Below are 18378 nucleotides of genomic sequence, written 5' to 3' on the forward strand. Positions count from 1 at the left end.
GCAGGCTTCTGTTTCTGTGAGTCTGACGTCCTGCACGTACGTGCAGGACGTCAGACTCACAGAAGCAGAAGCCTGCGCGGCCACATTGGTGATCCGCAAGGGCCGACTTCTACATGGAATGTTGCTAGTGGAATAGCAACATTCCATGTAGAATCTATAGAAATCAAACAAAATAAAACATGGAAAAGAAAATAAGATGATACCTTTTTTATTGGACATAACTTAATACATTTCTTGATTAGCTTTCGAAGGTTGCCCTTCTTCGTCAGATCGGAAATAAGCAAATGTGCTAGCTGACAGTGTATATAAGTGAAAACATTCAAGCATTACTATGACAGTAAAATAGATACCATTGGAGATTCTACATGGAATGTTGCTACTATTGGAGATTCTACATGGAATGTTGCTATTCCACTAGCAACATTCCATGTAGAAGGCTGCGCAGGCTTCTGTTTCTGTGAGTCTGACGTCCTGCACGTACGTGCAGGACGTCAGACTCACAGAAGCAGAAGCCTGCGCGGCCACATTGGTGATCCGCAAGGGCCGACTTCTACATGGAATGTTGCTAGTGGAATATCAACATTCCATGTAGAATCTATAGAAATCAAACAAAATAAAACATGGAAAAGAAAATAAGATGATACCTTTTTTTATTGGACATAACTTAATACATTTCTTGATTAGCTTTCGAAGGTTGCCCTTCTTCGTCAGATCGGAAATAAGCAAATGTGCTAGCTGACAGTGTATATAAGTGAAAACATTCAAGCATTACTATGACAGTAAAATAGATACCATTGGAGATTCTACATGGAATGTTGCTACTATTGGAGATCCTACATGGAATGTTGCTATTCCACTAGCAACATTCCATGTAGAAGGCTGCGCAGGCTTCTGTTTCTGTGAGTCTGACGTCCTGCACGTACGTGCAGGACGTCAGACTCACAGAAGCAGAAGCCTGCGCGGCCACATTGGTGATCCGCAAGGGCCGACTTCTACATGGAATGTTGCTAGTGGAATAGCAACATTCCATGTAGAATCTATAGAAATCAAACAAAATAAAACATGGAAAAGAAAATAAGATGATACCTTTTTTTATTGGACATAACTTAATACATTTCTTGATTAGCTTTCGAAGGTTGCTATCTACTGAGTTCCTATCAAGCTGCCAATGATTTATGTTTACTCTCTCTTGACTGAAAAGATGAGGCCTAAGGGGAAAGGGCATCTATACCTTAGAGAGTGGAGGAGTGGCCTAGTGGTTAGGGTGGTGGACTTTGGTCCTGGGGAACTGAGGAAATGAGTTCGATTCCCGGCACAGGCAGCTCCTTGTGACTCTGGGCAAGTCACTTAACCCTCTATTGCCTGCCGCATTGAGCCTGCCATGAGTGGGAAAGCGCGGGGTACAAATGTAACAAAAATAAAATATATTGTTCCTTCTCAGGATATCATTAACATCCTTCATCTCTCTATGCTTTTGTAGGGTAATAGGGAACAAATAATTTAAGATCTCCATTTTATTTCCTTTCCATTGATCAGCCCCCACTTTTCTGACTTTCTCTGAGTAATGGTTTATGTAGGCAACAGTATCTTTAGGTCTGTTATTACATTTAGGATCCTGTATGGTCTGTCTACTTTCAAGAAGCTGACCACAATGTCCTTCCCTTCCTGTACCTTTAAAGCCTTGTAAAGCTGCTGAGTTGTGGCAACCTAATCTTTGTAGGCTTCTTCCTGTGGCACACCACTTATTCTTCTGTTACATTGTCAAGACCTCTAGGTCTGCTCCATGAGCTTATTTATTGTTTAGATAACTGTAGACTGGCAAATTGTTGCAATTCCTTACGCTATTAGGCAAGACAAGGCAACAGCTCCGGGGGGGGGGGGGGGGGGGGGGGGGGCAGCAGAAGGAAGCTGTCATCAAAGCAAAACAGTAAGTTTTGACAGCTATATAACTTCAAACAACCATCACCTCCGTTACCTGCAGAACCAAGTTCTACATTTAATTCATGATATCCAAATACGCGTTTTTATTGTACAGTGATGATTGCAGCATTCCATTATCAAAATTTTAAAGGGGGGATTCCACAGACTAGGAACCTGAATCTTAATTGTGTGTGTGTATGGGGGTGGGGGGTGGAGAATAAGGCTGAATGCTGAACCACTGTACCCAATACTCTTCCACTGGTGCTTCACCGATGGCATCACTTCCTTCTCTTTTCCACTTTCGTTTCTAAATAGCAGATTAGTAATTTACTCTGTATGTGTTGCCTCTGAGCTGTGTTATTTGTGATTATTTGTATTCACCAAGGTCACCAAGGGGCCCTTTTTTTAAAGGGTTGCCGCGCAGCAACCCGGAACTGCCACCGGCCCAGTGCGGATGCTGGTGGTAGTTCCACCCCGGCACACACCATTTCCTGCGCTACAGAAATTCGGGTCTGATTTTCTAGCGCAGGAGTTACCTGGAAGTAGTCGGGCAGTTCCGTGCACTGCCAGGTTAGCACAGGAGCCCTTACCGCCACTTCAGTAGGTGACTGCAAGTGCTCCCCCAGAAACGGCCATGCAGCCATCTTTTTTTTTTGGCCTTTTTGCCTGCTGCGGTAAAAGGGGCCCAGGCACGCGGCAGAAACAGCCGCCGTCGCTAGCACAGGGCCCCATTTACTGCAGCTTAGTAAAAGGGCCCCCAAATATCTTCCTGTTGGAAAGTTTAAGTGTCAAGCTTGGGCAAACTGACATTTGAAGAAAATAATAAAAATGTAGTTAAAATAATGTAAATTGGCTAGAAATTCAAGAAAATCCTCTGCAAGGGGAACTGAAGTATCTTAAATTGAAAAGCAAATACATAGATGACAGATAAATAGATGACATAAAAACCTTTCCCTTTATTGGAGATCACATCTTTCTGATACAGCAGTTTATTCTGTCCAAATATTGGCTGCTCATTAAAAGATGCTACTAATGGAGCCTTTTAGAGTAAAAATTCTTGTACACAAAAGCTATCCTAATAAAAGGGATTCAGTCCTTACACAATTACACAGATGGTTCCAGAAAGCCAATTATTCTTGTAAGTAGCATATTGCTGTATGTCCCAGAATTTAATATAATCAAAACTGGCATAGTGCTGCCTGGGAGACAGAGTCCCCTTCACTGCAAATGCTAACCATCTAATTAGTAGTATGGTGGGAATGGGATGGAAGACTGGAGGGAATTGCTATCAATTTAATTTTATTTCATTATGTGCTTTGAAAGGAATGGAATGGAAACAGTCGACCATTGGCAGGCTAGATTTAGGCTTGGGGCAAAAGTTATTGAAAAGAAAGGGGCAAATAGCCTCCAAGTATGTTTGTACAATTTAGAACTAATCCATCTACAACCCAAGAATCTGCAGGAAGGGAAAATGTCCACAGAGTAAAAAGTTTACCTCATTGTTTACTAAGCCGTGCTAGTGGGCGGATAAGTAAACGGCGGGGGGGGGGGGGGGGGGGGGGATCACAGTGCTAAATTTTCATACACATCATTGTATCTGTTATTTATTGTACCTGGGCCGCTGAGGTACTTCGTTTTGAACATAGGACTATCCTATTTCATTTCTAATTATGTAGATCTGTTTCAGTCACATCCAAGTTACAAAAAGTTGATCTCATTGAGCATCTGACCACTGGAGTGATAAGTCTGTCCCCCGACCCCGGAAAGGAAAACCAGGCTGTATGCCAGCTGCAGGTATAGCCATCCTGACCAAAGCAGCAAGCAGGTCAGAGGAGTAGCCTAGTGGTTCATGCAGTGGATTGTAAACCAAGAGGCACAGGTTCAAATTGTACTGTATTATTTTCCTAGGGCTCCCTCCAAGAACAGAAAAAATTCTTGCTGTACCTAAAAATATGACACTTGCAAGCCTGAAGGCTGTTGAAGTGATGTACAGTAGGTATTTTTCTGTTCCTGAAGGAATTGCACTAACCACTAGGCTGCTGTCCTCTGTTCTGCAAGGTTGTCTTTATGGCCATTTTAATAAGACAGACATCCCTGTGCCTTGTTTTCTGCTATTTATAATTTAAACATTTCAGTTTGTAGGATGGTTGTTCAGGATGGTCGTCTCCATTATAAGGACATCCTTCTCACATATTTTCGAACAGGAAATCTTGATGTCTTTCCTGTTTGAAAATTGTTGTGAGATGGCCCTTTTTCTTTTTTCTTTTTTTTTATATGCATATTTATGAGCAGGATGCACCAATTCTGACTTGGATGCCCTTTATAAAATGCCCCTGTAAGGGACTCTTTTACAAAGGCGCACTGAAAAATGGCCTGCAATAGTGTAGATGCATGTTTTGGGTGCACGCAGAATCATTTTTCTGTAAACGTGTAAAAATGCCTTTTTAAAATTTTTGCCAAAAATGGATGTGCGGCAACATGAAAATTGCCATGTGTCCGTTTTGGGTCTCTCTATCGTTCATGGTCTGACCACACCTTAATTGTGTGCAATTCTGGTTGCTGCATCTCAAAAAAAAGGTGTAATGGGATTACAAAAGGTACAGAAAAGGAAAACCAGAATGATAAAGGGGATGGAATGACACTGCTCTGAGGACAGGCTAAAGAGGTTAGGGCTTTTCTACTGAGGGAAGATATAATAGGTCTATAAAATCCTGAGTGAAGTAGAAGGTAAATTCATTTCAATTGTTTACTCTTTCAAAAGGTACAAAGACAGGAGATATGCTATGTTTCAACTTCATGGTATATTTAAATTCACTCAATAGTTAAGCTCTGGAATTTTGTTTCCCATAGGATGTGATGAATGCAGTTAGCATAGTAAATTTAAAAAGATTTGAGCAAATTCCTGCAAAACATGTCCATAAACCATTATTAAAGTAGGTTTGGTAAAGAGCAACCGCCTACCCCTAGGGGCAAACAGAATGTAATCTTACTACTTTGGGGGATCCTGCCAGTTACTTTTGACCTGGATCACCCACTGCTGAAAACAGGATACTGGGTTTGATGAACCTGTGGTCTGACTTGGTATTGCAATTCTTATGTTATCTGTTTTGTTATGTTTAGATCAGGCTTGTCCAACATAAGGTCTGCAGGCCAGAACCTGGCCCACCAAGTGCTTTTTGTTCTGGCCCTCGGAAGTTTGGCAATTCTTCTGGTGCTTACAGTGGGATTTCTGCTTCCCTGACACAACATGGCTCTGTAATTATGAGCCATTCAGTGCCGGAAGTTCGGATTGATCTTGTGGTTTTCAAGTCCTGCGAGATCAACCTGAACTTTGGCACCACATGGCTCAACTTGCAAGTCATGGTGGGAAAGCAGGAATCCCTCCGTTTCTTCTGCAGCTGAAGCCAGGTGAGGGAAAAGAAACGGGGGGGGGGGGGGGGGGGGGGGAGCAAGAGATCCCAGTGAAGGCTGGCAGGGGACGATGCACCATCATATTTTGCCACTACTTGACAAAACATGCAGCAAAATATGACAGTGGTGTTTTGGCCCTCCGAATGTTACAAAATATGAAATGTGGCCCCCTACAGTAAAAGATTGGACAAGCCTGGTTTAGATGTTAATTTTCCAGGCTGGGTTTTATGTTTAGAAACTTAGGGACCCTTTTTTTTGAAACTGCAGTAAAAAGTGGCCTTAGCACGCCCTTGTGCAGGCTTTTCCTGTGTGCTAAGGCTATTTTTACCACAACCGTAAAAGTAGATTTTTTCCTGCGTTTTGTATTAATGGCCAAGAGCTAATGTTGTCTGTATAAACCACAACACAGATCAACTTCACTGAAAACAATAGCAGATAATCATCAAAACTCCCATAGTGAAGCCCCTGCCGGCGAGCAACAGAGGCCCCGGGGCTGCAGCGCACGCATGTACTGTGCTGCCTCACGCCAGAGGACATGGTACTGGTAGATACTTGAGCTGCTCCTGGGGCCGCCGCAGCTCCTCCTCCGCCTTTCTGTCATCGGTCCCAGGTACTCTTATTCTGAACCAAAATGGTCATCGGTGTGGTTTCCTGAAGAAGCGAAGCAAAACGGGACCGTTAGGACCGCACACTTGTCAGATCTATAAGCTGGGGTGTAAGTGTAACCACTCTTCACATGAACTGGTCAGAGTCACTAAGATAAGTTTTTCACTTTCTAAGTCAAGTGCGTTGGTGAACAGCACTGTATGTTGAAAGTTTTGTGGGACAGTTGTATATTATGTGTCTGAATGACATTATATGAAAAACTTTTTTATAGTGCAAGGAAAAAAAAAAACTAAAAAATATTGGGGGGGGGGGAGGGGAGGATTTTTGATCTATGATTACTTTTTGCACTGTGCAGAAGAAATTCTTATTGATTGCCACAGGTGTATGAGATCTTTTTTCCTCCTTTACAAGTCATTCTTCACTGGGGGGATTTTCAAGAGCTAATGTTGCCATTAGCACTTGGCCATTTAAAACAAAACAAAGTTAGCATGTATGCACGTACAGCCAAAAATTTTGTACATAGAATGGACTTGCGTGCTATTCCTGCGCTATCCAGTTACTGTGCGGTAATGTAGTCATACTAACTGATTAGCGCAGGAACACCCCCCTCTCCACCTCCAGACATACACCCTCAAAAAGGTAGAAAATAATTTTTAGCTGAAAGTTAGCGCTTGCACGTTTGGCACTTATGGCAGGATGACTGAGCACATCCTGCGATATGCCATTTTTAAGCTGCATCAGGCATACGTAAGCACCTAACGCAACTTAGTAGAAGGGCCCCTTAGAGTTTTATTAGTAGACCTTCCACCCCTTCTCTAGCCCCTCCTCTTCACAGGTGGTGAGTCAAATTAGTAGCATGTGTTGTAAATTGCCTAGATTTTAATTTCATGCCATACCTTACAGTCAGTATTTTGGATGTCATGTATGCAAGTCGACATCCACGTCGCTTCTCAATGTGTTTCTTGTCACACTGCAGATGGCAGAGGGCTTGTGCCAAGACTTGTTTATTGGCCACAGTGCAGTGTGGAAGCTATCAAATCTTTTTTTTAACTCTCCACGTGCATCACAGTTTGTGCTGTGTGATCTGTCATTTCTGATGATACATTGTTAATTATTACCGCAGAATATTCTGAGTGGGCTTCTGCTTTGGTGTAGTTAAAAGAGCCTAGCTACAAATCTGCTCATTTTTATAGATGTGCGAGTGAATGGTAAATCTTTCCTAGCTAGACAAAGAATGCCTGCCAAAAACTGTTCTATACATAAGTACATAAGTACATAAGTAGTGCCATACTGGGAAAGACCAAAGGTCCATCTAGCCCAGCATCCTGTCACCGACAGTGGCCAATCCAGGTCAAGGGCACCTGGCACGCTCCCCAAACGTAAAAACATTCCAGACAAGTTATACCTAAAATGAGGAATTTTTCCAGTCCATTTAATAGCGGTCTATGGACTTGTCCTTTAGGAATCTATCTAACCCCTTTTTAAACTCCGTCAAGCTAACCGCCCGTACCACGTTCTCCGGCAATGAATTCCAGAGTCTAATTACACGTTGGGTGAAGAAAAATTTTCTCCGATTCGTTTTAAATTTACCACACTGTAGCTTCAACTCATGCCCTCTAGTCCTAGTATTTTTGGATAGCGTGAACAGTCGCTTCACATCCACCCGATCCATTCCACTCATTATTTTATACACTTCTATCATATCTCCCCTCAGCCGTCTCTTCTCCAAGCTGAAAAGCCCTAGCCTTCTCAGCCTCTCTTCATAGGAAAGTCGTCCCATCCCCACTATCATTTTCGTCGCCCTTCGCTGTACCTTTTCCAATTCTACTATATCTTTTTTGAGATACGGAGACCAGTACTGAACACAATACTCCAGGTGCGGTCGCACCATGGAGCGATACAACGGCATTATAACATCCGCACACCTGGACTCCATACCCTTCTTAATAACACCCAACATTCTATTCGCTTTCCTAGCCGCAGCAGCACACTGAGCAGAAGGTTTCAGCGTATCATCGACGACGACACCCAGATCCCTTTCTTGATCCGTAACTCCTAACGCGGAACCTTGCAAGACGTAGCTATAATTCGGGTTCCTCTTACCCACATGCATCACTTTGCACTTGTCAACATTGAACTTCATCTGCCACTTGCACGCCCATTCTCCCAGTCTCGCAAGGTCCTCCTGTAATCGTTCACATTCCTCCTGCGACTTGACGACCCTGAATAATTTTGTGTCATCGGCGAATTTAATTACCTCACTAGTTATTCCCATCTCTAGGTCATTTATAAATACATTAAAAAGCAACGGACCCAGCACAGACCCCTGCGGGACCCCACTAACTACCCTCCTCCACTGAGAATACTGGCCACGCAATCCTACTCTCTGCTTCCTATCTTTCAACCAGTTCTTAATCCATAATAATACCCTACCTCCGATTCCATGACTCTGCAATTTCTTCAGGAGTCTTTCGTGCGGCACTTTGTCAAACGCCTTCTGAAAATCCAGATATACAATATCAACCGGCTCCCCATTGTCCACATGTTTGCTTACCCCCTCAAAAAAATGCATTAGATTGGTGAGGCAAGACTTCCCTTCACTAAATCCGTGCTGACTTTGTCTCATCAGTCCATGTTTTTGTATATGCTCTGCAATTTTATTCTTAATAATAGCCTCCACCATCTTGCCCGGCACCGACGTCAGACTCACCGGTCTATAATTTCCCGGATCTCCTCTGGAACCTTTCTTAAAAATCGGAGTAACATTGGCTATATTTTAGAATCTTACTAAGAAATCATGCCTAAGCAGTGCTTTTTTTTTTTTTCTAGCAAAAAAGGTGCCGGTACTCAAATGCCAAGCCATCCTTCAGGGGTGGGGTGATCACTGAGGGACCCACCCCACAGTAGCCAGGCCCCCTTGCAACCAGTCACAGAATCTATGACAAGGCAGAATTGGTGTGTAGAGCCTGTGCTCTTTTTCATTAAAACTTGGGTACCATGGGTCAATTTTAGCAAACAATGGAGAAGGTGCTGGTACTCAGTACCCCCAAGTACCCCCTCAAAAAAAGCCCTGTGCATAATTAGATAATGGCCTGCTATAGCATGTTTCTCAAAAAGGTCCTGGAGTAGTCCCCTAGCCATGCAACTCTAACGCGCTCATATTCATTGTGGATATCCCGAAAACCAGATCTAGAAGGAACTACTCCAGGACCAACTTAAGAAACATCAAGTGTTATGTTGCCTGTCCTGGGGTGAACTGTGCCCTGCAGCTCCAGGAATCTACAGAAAAGTGGAGAGGGAGAGCATGGTGTGATTTCTTCTCATTTTGCCTTGTGGAAAATGTTAAAATTCTTTGGGTTGTGTGACATGCTGGATAAGAGACCATGGGGAATGAAGCCAGCAAGCTGTGGCTAATTGGCATGCGTTGGAATAATGAGGGATATAGATTGTATCTAATCAGCTGCAATGCAAATTCTCATAAAGGTTTTCCATTCTTTCTAGGTCTTCTTTTGTTGGGCATCTGGCAGGCATTCTAGTTGGACTGCTGTACACTCAGGGGCCGCTGAAGAAGATTCTGAAAATGTTTGCAGGTACAGAATGAATGCAGCCTGAAGTTACATTAACACAGTAGATACGGACAGAAGAAGATCAGCCAGCCCATGCAGTCTGTTCCATTGTCTCTGCTAATGCGTTCCAGTTTTTTTTTTTTAATTTAGCAAACCTTTTGTTACCTTATGGCCTACAGCGACTTAACAGAATAAATAATCAATCATAAAACAGCAATGTATATTACAAACACCAGGATGGTCATAAACATAACCACCCACTCATATTAATCCTCTCCTCCAAAATGTTAACCACCCCTCATATTAATCCTTCAGAATCTTGTGTAAAAACATGCTTTTACTTGCTTAGAAAAGGTTTTAATGTCTGTTAACAAACTAATTTCCTGAGGCAACGTGTTCCACAAGGTTGAAGCTACTGCCTGCCAAGCCCTTTTATGGGTAGCCTGCAACTGCATAATCTTCTGCAAAGGAATAACTAACCTGTGATCCTGTAAAGAGCACGGGGAATGGCCTGGAGAATAAGCAAGCAACACTCTTCCACCTTCACTGCTGCGTCCCCCTGTAGTAATTTTGGGGACATGCCCAGAATCTGTCCTGCATTTACTGCATGTAGGGCACGGTCAGTGTTACATGAAGTGCCATATAGTATAAGTGTACCTGTGCTACCTTCCACTGCGTGTAATGCGGTGCCAACAACCACAAAGACATGAAAATATTGCCATAGTGGTGCATTTCCCCGATCCAGTCCAAGTTTCCAGTTTTATTAAGGATTTACTGTCCTGCCTAATGGGAGGTACCATCTACTACTACTACTACTTAGCATTTCTATAGGTATTGGGAGGACAAATATATTAGACAGAATAATAGGGTACAGGAAAGAACTCCAATTAATGAGAAGAAAGGGGGGAGGGTAAAGTATTAGGTACTCTGAGCTTGCATCAAGAATCTCAGCTATTCTACGAATTAGCTAAGAGAAGTGTTAACAAAATGAGGTGATCATGGAGTGTTGGAAAATGCATCACAAAACAGGAATATTTTGAGATCGGATTTGAATACACCTAAGGCCGTGCTTTGGTGTAAATGAGTGGATAGGGAGTTCCAGATTTTGGAGGCTTGGACCGAAAAAATGGCATGTCTTGTATGTTCATGATGTATTTCTCTATAGGTAGGCACATAGAGACTTTGAAGATGAGCGGATCTGAGGGCACAGGCGGGGATATAGGGAACTAGATATTGTGCTAAGTACAGGGGTTCATCTGAGATAAGAATCTTAAATGCTAACGGTAATATTTTTTATGTAATACAGTGTGTGATAGGTAGCCAGTGGGCATTTTTATTATGAGGAGTGACAATCAAATCTTTTTAAACCATTGATAATTTTAATAGCCGTATTTTGGACAATCTGACATCTATGAGGAGAGACTTGTTGACCTGAACATGTATACCCTGGAGGAAAGGAGAAACAGGGGTGATATGATACAGACGTTCAAATATTTGAAAGGTATTAATCCGCAAACGAACCTTTTCCGGAGAGGGGAAGGCAGTAGAACTGGAGGACATGAAATGAGATTGAAGGGGGGGCAGATGGAAGAAAAATGTCAGGAAGTATTTCATCACGGAGAGAGTAGTGGATGCTTGGAATGCCCTCCCGCGGGAGGTGGTGGAAATGAAAACGGTAACGGAATTCAAACATGCGTGGGATAAACATAAAGGAATCCTGTTCAGAAGGAATGGATCCTCAGGAGCTTAGCCGAGATTGGGTGGCAGAGCCGGTGGTGGGAGGCGGGACTGGTGGTAGGAGGCGGGGATAGTGATGGGCAGACTTATACGGTCTGTGCCGGTGCTGGTGGTTAGGAGGTGGGGATAATGCTGGGCAGACTTATACGGTCTGTGCCAGAGCCGGTGGTGGGAGGCGGGGCTGGTGGTTGGGAGGCGGGGATAGTGCTGGGCAGACTTATACGGTCTATGCCCTGAAGAGGACAGGTACAAATCAAGGTAGGGTATACACAAAAAGTAGCACATATGAGTTTATCTTGTTGGGCAGACTGGATGGACCGTGCAGGTCTTTTTCTGCCGTCATCTACTATGCTACTATGATGAAATTTGACTTGGAGACTCATATGAAATGAATTACAATAATCTAATTGACTGATTACAAGGGAATGCATAAGTATATCAAAGCAAGGGGATATATCAGGGATTGAATGACCTAATATTTGGAATTTGAAGAAGGAATGTTGTATACCTTGTGAGATCTGAGGTTGGAAGGAAAGTCTAGAATCGAGAATTGCTTCTAAACGTTGGGTGGTCTGCACTTGAGGAATGGGAGTATTGTCAAGAAGTATGGATGAGGGCTGAGTTGTTTGGATCTGATCAGAGAACAAAAGTGCCTTGGACTTAAAGGGGTTCAGAACAAGCTTATTGATATGAAACCAAGAGACAATGGTCTGGAGTTTTGCATTGATACTGGAGATTTCATGTGATTGGAGAGTGCTAAATGGACAAAGAATTTGGATGTCATCTGCATATATGAACATATTAAAACCAAGGCTTTGTGACAGTGTAAGGAGGGTCAAGGAAAATATTGAAAAGTGTTGGGGAGAGTGTTGAACCTTGGGGGACTCCGGAAGCAATCATGAATGGATCGGAGACAGTGCTATTAGAATGAACTATATAGTGTCTGTTGTTTAAGTATCAAGAAACTAAAAAATAAATTGCTCTAAAGGAAGCTGTAAGAATTATCTGTGCTGTATATGAAAATATAAGAAAACAAAACAGCGAAGATGACTAACAGGAACAAAAACAAAAAATAAATAAAAGTCAAAATATATAGATAATCATAAAATATGTATTTAAAAATATAAATACATAAAAAAGATGACACTTTGATTGTAAAAATTAAAAAATATATACTTTATTAGCCATAAATTAGTAGGGAGAAAAGGACTCAATAATAAAAATATGTCATTATTATCTTAAATAAAAAGCCTCATTAGCCAAGGGTACCAACTCAGTGGACACACCTATGTAGGCTACAATCATGGGCTGGCCACCACCTCCGAAAAAACCTAGAGTGGATTAACTAAACCAGTCTGTAGTAAAAAAACGGGGTAGGGCTAATATAAATCTAATTAGCAGCAGGCACAGATAATGTCTACTAAGCCAAATAGATATAATGTCATAAGACGGAAGAATGAAAAAGTACAATTCTAAACGGGGAAAAAAACAGAATTGTTGTTTAAGTATGACATGAACCAGTCAAATACTGTTCCTGTTACGCCTAGGTCATGTAACAGGTTAAGAAGAATTGGATGGTCTATAAGATCAAATGTGACGGATAAGTCTAAAGATATTAGAAGAACTGGCTTTGATTTATCTCCCCTCGCCCCTAAATCCAAACATCCAGTCCTTCCTGAAACTCTTCTCAGCCAGAAGTCACAGATAACCCCTCCCTGAGCATTCCTGGGACTTATCTGGAGGTAATTAGTAGTGAGTTAGAGGACAGAGTTGGAGCAGTTCCCCTCTGCTTCTGCCCTTTCTATCTCTGGCTGCAAGATGACACTGATGACCTTTAGTGGTAGTACTGTGAGACTACCACTAGGGGACATCAGCACCATTTTGCAGCCAGAGACAGATAGAAGAGAAGAGAGGTTCAGCTCCCACTCCATATCCTAGACCACCAGGAATTACCCCTGGGTAAGTCCCAAGGGTGCTCAGGGTGGGGATGGGGGGGTTCAGATTTATGTGAGCTGGAGGGCTTTCCTAAAGGGGTGGGGCTATTTGTTGCATTTGAGTTTAGGAGAACGGGGCTTCAGGCCGGATCGGGTGGGAGAATGGGGATCAGAGTGGGGGGATTGGATTGGGGGTTTGAAGTGGGAATGTGAAAAGGTAGCCACCACAGGGGCTTCATTAATAGCAGTTTGGTAGTGTGGCTACCAATGCTGGTAGTGTGGCTTCACTTAATGACACCTCTTAAGGTGGTCTTAATTGCAGCCACACTATTGGCAATCATGACAGCTAGTACCCAGTACTGACCCATGCTGTAGCTGTCACTGTCATGCTTGTGCACCGCTTCTACTTGTGTTAAGCAGCTAGCTCGGAGGTTTTACCATGCTGACTGGTTTAACACACCTTAGCCATTTATTGCGTGTTCATGCTAACGTGTAACGTGCGTGCGATAAAACCTGTGCTAGCCACTTGATATAACTTAGGAAGAGGGCCCCATAGTAAAATAAGCATGTAAGGCAGATAAAGATCAGAACATCCATCTACTTTGCCCAATAATGTGGTTAGGGTGTAACTTTTACTCTTTGTTGGTTCCTCCTTCACCCCTGTCCCATGCCTTTGTTTAGGGTTGTAATTGCCACTCCAGGCAGGCTATCCCCAATCCCTTCTTTGAAATGCAAAAAAGTTATTTCACTGTTTATGGTGCCCGGTGCTTGATTTCCCTTCTTTTGCCATTAAAGGAACCTCTTTTTATTCCATGCCTTTCTGTTTTCATCACTAATTTTGTCTCCACCACTTCCTCCATATAAATCTGGATGTATTAATTAAAAAAGACATTGCAGGGGGTGTTCAGGGTTGTGCCATGAATCATTGAGCATTAGGGTTGTGTTTTCCTTTTGAAAATGACACAGAAACAACAGCCAAAATATAATAATACCTGTAACTGTGCCCAATGGAAAACTACAAGCTATGAAAAACAACCAGGATACACGAATGCTAAAAAAAATATTTGGGTCAATATTTAAACACTGTGGTTGGCAATTTTTTTTTAAAATACCGTCCATAAAATTTTAAATAAAATCCACATTTTCAGCGCCACTATCCGAATAGTGTGTGACGTTGAATATCATTTTATAAAGAACCATCTAGTTTTGGCACTAAGAATGTGTCTGTACATGCTGGTATTTTAGTCATTTAGGGCTCCTTTTGCAAAGCAGCACTAATGTTTAACATGCGCTGAATGCGAAGAAGCCCATGGGAATTAAATGGGCTTCTTGGCATTCAGCACGTTACTAATCAGTAGTTCCGCTTTGTAAAAGGAGCCAGTATACATTATAAATCCACTAGTAAAAAAGGCCCGTTTCCGAAACCAATGAAACGGGCGCTAACTTGTGGTTTTTTTTGTGTGTGTGTGTATGTGTCACAGAGTTATTTTGTGTGTGAGTGTGTGAGGGTGCGGTGTGTGTGTAGGTTGTTGATGTGTGTCTTGTTTTGTTTTGTTTTTTGCTTGGGGGTTGGGGGATGTGCTGTGCTGTGCTGGCAAAGTGGGTTGGATTGGTGTGTGGCTTTGAGGGTGTGTTTCTGTTGTATTGTGTGTGTGTGGTTTTGTCTGTCAAGGAGGTTTGTGGAGGGGGGTCTTTCTGTTGGTGAAATGTAAATGTGAAATGTAAATTTTTGCACATACCCACAGCAGGAATATTCTTCTCTCGTTCCAGCGGTGGTTCTGTGCTCTCCGTGCTGCACAAATAATGAGCCATTCTGCTGGTGAATGCTCCTCCCTTATTGTCACGTAGTTTCCTCTGATTGGTCCGTCTTAAGTTGCCTAGTGTTGCCTGGGAACGGTGTTGTGATGGTCCTTTGTGTTTCAGAATGTTGAGGGTGTTTTTTCTGATTGGTCCGTCATGCGAGGGCGGGGCAGAGAGACATGGTCAGTGTTGTGGCTTCACCACCATGAATCCATGAACCCTTCAGTGAGTGACTGAGTGACTTCAGAATGTTGTCTTCAGAACGTTGAGGGTGAGTTTTATTATAGTAGATAAGCAGCCTCTTATGAAACTCCTGCTAGTGTGAACACACGTAAGTTTCATGGTGCTTTCTTCACTGTGACCATGCACAAGAGGTGGATTGTGTGAAGAGTCCAAGTTTATGCATGTGGGTTATAAAATTCCTTAACGTATGTACTTGTGGAAAGTGTTTGCTACCATTTATACCAGCCCGTGAGTTGATGTGAGTGCTAGTGTCTACATATATGCGCATTCTTTTATGCCTATGCTAGTATTTTATAAAGTAGGGGTTCTCAACCCACGCCATGGGACACACCCAGCCAGCCGGGTTTTCAGGATACCCACAATGAATATGCATGAGTTTTGCATGCACTTCCTCCATTGTATTCAAATCTGTGTCATGTATATTCATTGTGGTTATCCTGAAAACCTGACTGGCTAGATGTGCTGGGGACTTCAACTAATTTCGTACTTGAGTTTATTAAATAGACATAAAACAGAAATGTGAAAGTGTTTGTTAACTAGGCATGACTTCATAAAATTACCCTGAGAATGGTGGTGCTAGTGTTAATCCAGTTAGTTGTGATACTTAAATTGCCATCTTACCTTTATTTAAAAAATTTATGTTGTACGCTATCACACATAGGCGGATTGCATAAAACATACATAACAAAACCACAAAAATATTTTTAAAAACAGCTTAAAATGGCCAAAATTTTAAAAACATATTTGTGACAAAACAGTTGGTTTTAAGCCTATAAAACTGCATCATTTCTTGACGTGTATTTCTCTAGTTTGGCCAGCAGGTGATGCATGTTTATGTTTAAAGTTGTTACAGAGAACTGACTGTTCCCTCTTTAGTTAACACAGATAAGAGGTAACCTAAAGTGATGTGGCCAGCTATTTTTAAAACTTGTTGTTCTGGGCTCTGATTGGCCCAAGAGCTCAAAATTCAGCTAGGATGTACTGGCTTTTTCTCCAGTCTTAGCTTGGAATTAGAGATAGAAAGATCTCTTTACTGAGACTCTGTAAGCAGCTATATTTTGCTGTATTTCCCAGGTACCATTTAGATAGTAAACAAATGTTTAGTTAGTTTTATAATTGATCCATATTCAGTTACCTGTTGTTATGTGCTGTTTTTATGGTTCACTGTTCAATATTTTTTTCATGACAATAAACAGTTTTAGTTTATTGCCTCTGCTTGTCTGGACCGACTAAGAATCCCGGTGGTTTGTATGTTGGGTCTGTGGGTACTTTCTAGGAACTGTGGGACCACTGGGAGTGTGGCCCCAGTAACCTAGGAATCACTGGGAATAATTTGAGAGCGGGAGACATGCCCAGAAGTGGTTGGGACCCAGTCGGTGGGAGGAGGGTGCTAGTATAGAGCACAAGCGACAGGTGCAGGTGGACCTGAGCTGTGCTGGGGATAGACCTTCTAAGCGGCCACAGGGTAGCCCCAGGTGGGTGGCTAGGCATTTCGTGACATGGTCAAAATCTTAAAATGTATTAAAACAATCATGCATTGCAACTGAGAACAAATAAAAATTAGCGTAGCAAAAAAACTAATTACAAAAACTCAAATGTCTTCGTAAATTAATGCACATTCTTTTATGTATATTGGCAAATTAATATAGCAACTACACAGCAGAGTATTAGGCATCTGGGAAAGTCTGAGCAAACAGTTGTGCTTTCAGACATTTTCTAAATTGTGTTATTAAGGCAATTTTACACAGTTCAAAAGGAAGGGCATTCTAAAGAAAAGCACCAGACACATAAATTGAGAAGCAGTATTTATTCAGTCTGATCTGATGAAAAGATGGAATGTCAAGTTGAAGTTTATCTGCAGATCTTAAAGCCTGCAAGCAGTGGTGTGCTAGAGCAGGCTCTCACGGGCTCGCGAGAGCCGTTTGTTAAGTTTTTAAGAATTTTGGGAGCTGGTTGTTAAAGTAGGCCTCCCTGCGGCTACTTTAACAACTGACTCCCAAAATGTGGGCTTGGGCCCCCTCCTGAATTCTCTTTTACTTTGCCGGCAGTGATGTTGGCCCCACCAACCAAGTAAATAGACTGCTGCTGCTCCCTGCTCCTTGTTTCTGACTCTGAGCATCAGGCTGGGACTTTTCATGCAAGCGCAAGAAGGTTCCATCATGCTGCTCAGAGCCAGAAACAAGCAGCAGAGAATGGTGGCAGTCCATTTATTGGCTGGTGGGGCTCGGCAAAGGTATGCCTAGCGTGCCCGAACAAGGGAGGGGAGAGAGAGACATGTATTCCCCCCCCCCCCCCCCCCAAATTTCAGGGCCGACTATGCCCAGAGAGAGAACCCGTTGTTAAAATTTTACCAGCACACCCCTGCCTGCAAGGGTCTATGCATTCTTAGGGGTTCTTTTACTAAAGCTTATCTCGAGTTAATCTGCAGCAGGGCCCATTTTATTCCTATGGGCCCTGCTGCAGATAACTGGAGCTAAACTTTAGTAAAAGACACCTGTAGTGCTCCAATTGCTATTGCTAATTCTCTATCATTTAATGTTTTGTGAATTAACATTTTAAACTGCACCTTCCATCGAATAGGCAGCCAATGTAACTCTTTCAAAATAGGAGAAATATGAGCAAAATGAGATACATTAGCTAAAAGACGAGCAGCCAAATTTTGGGCCACTTGTAGAGCTAGCGGCGGGAGCCATTTTTGCCGCGCACTGTGGCCCTTTTACCGCAACAAGTAAGAAAGGCTAAAAATAACCATGGCCATATGGTATGATTGTTCTTACCATGTGGCCATGCAAGGGGGAACACTTACCGCCATCCATTGATGTGGTGGTAAGGGTTCCCGCCGCTACGCGCTATCCGATTACCAATGGGTAACTGCTGCGCTAGAAAATAGTACCCTATTTTCCCTAGCACGGGAAACGGCACACGCAACGGCTGGAACTACCACCAGCACCTGTGTTGAGCTGGAGGTAGCTGCAAATTGGCACCCGCATTGGGCTTACCGCCGCTTTCTAAAAGGGTTCCTTAGTTTCCTAATCATTCTAAGTTTGAAAAAAAAAAAACATTCTGGATGGTTTTGTTAAGTTGGGTGCTCAAAGATAAAGCAGTATTGAGCCGCATACCAAGCTATTTAAACTAGCCACTATAGGAATTTTTAAGGGGCC

The 18378-nt window shown here is 42.6% G+C and overlaps 1 protein-coding gene across 2 annotated transcripts in view; it reads left to right on the plus strand.

Annotated features, from left to right (window-relative positions):
• RHBDD1 (rhomboid domain containing 1) overlaps window positions 1-18378 on the plus strand; it is a 109441-nt gene that overhangs the window by 50140 nt on the left and 40923 nt on the right. For both annotated transcript variants that reach the window (XM_030216819.1, XM_030216818.1), the window contains exon 4: window positions 9439-9527. In XM_030216819.1, coding sequence (XP_030072679.1) covers window positions 9439-9527 — 89 coding nt within the window. The remainder of the gene's footprint in view (window positions 1-9438; window positions 9528-18378) is intronic.

The sequence above is a fragment of the Microcaecilia unicolor genome, chromosome 10 (genome assembly GCF_901765095.1).
Source record: "Microcaecilia unicolor chromosome 10, aMicUni1.1, whole genome shotgun sequence".
In the NCBI taxonomy this organism is placed as follows: Eukaryota; Metazoa; Chordata; class Amphibia; order Gymnophiona; family Siphonopidae; genus Microcaecilia; species Microcaecilia unicolor.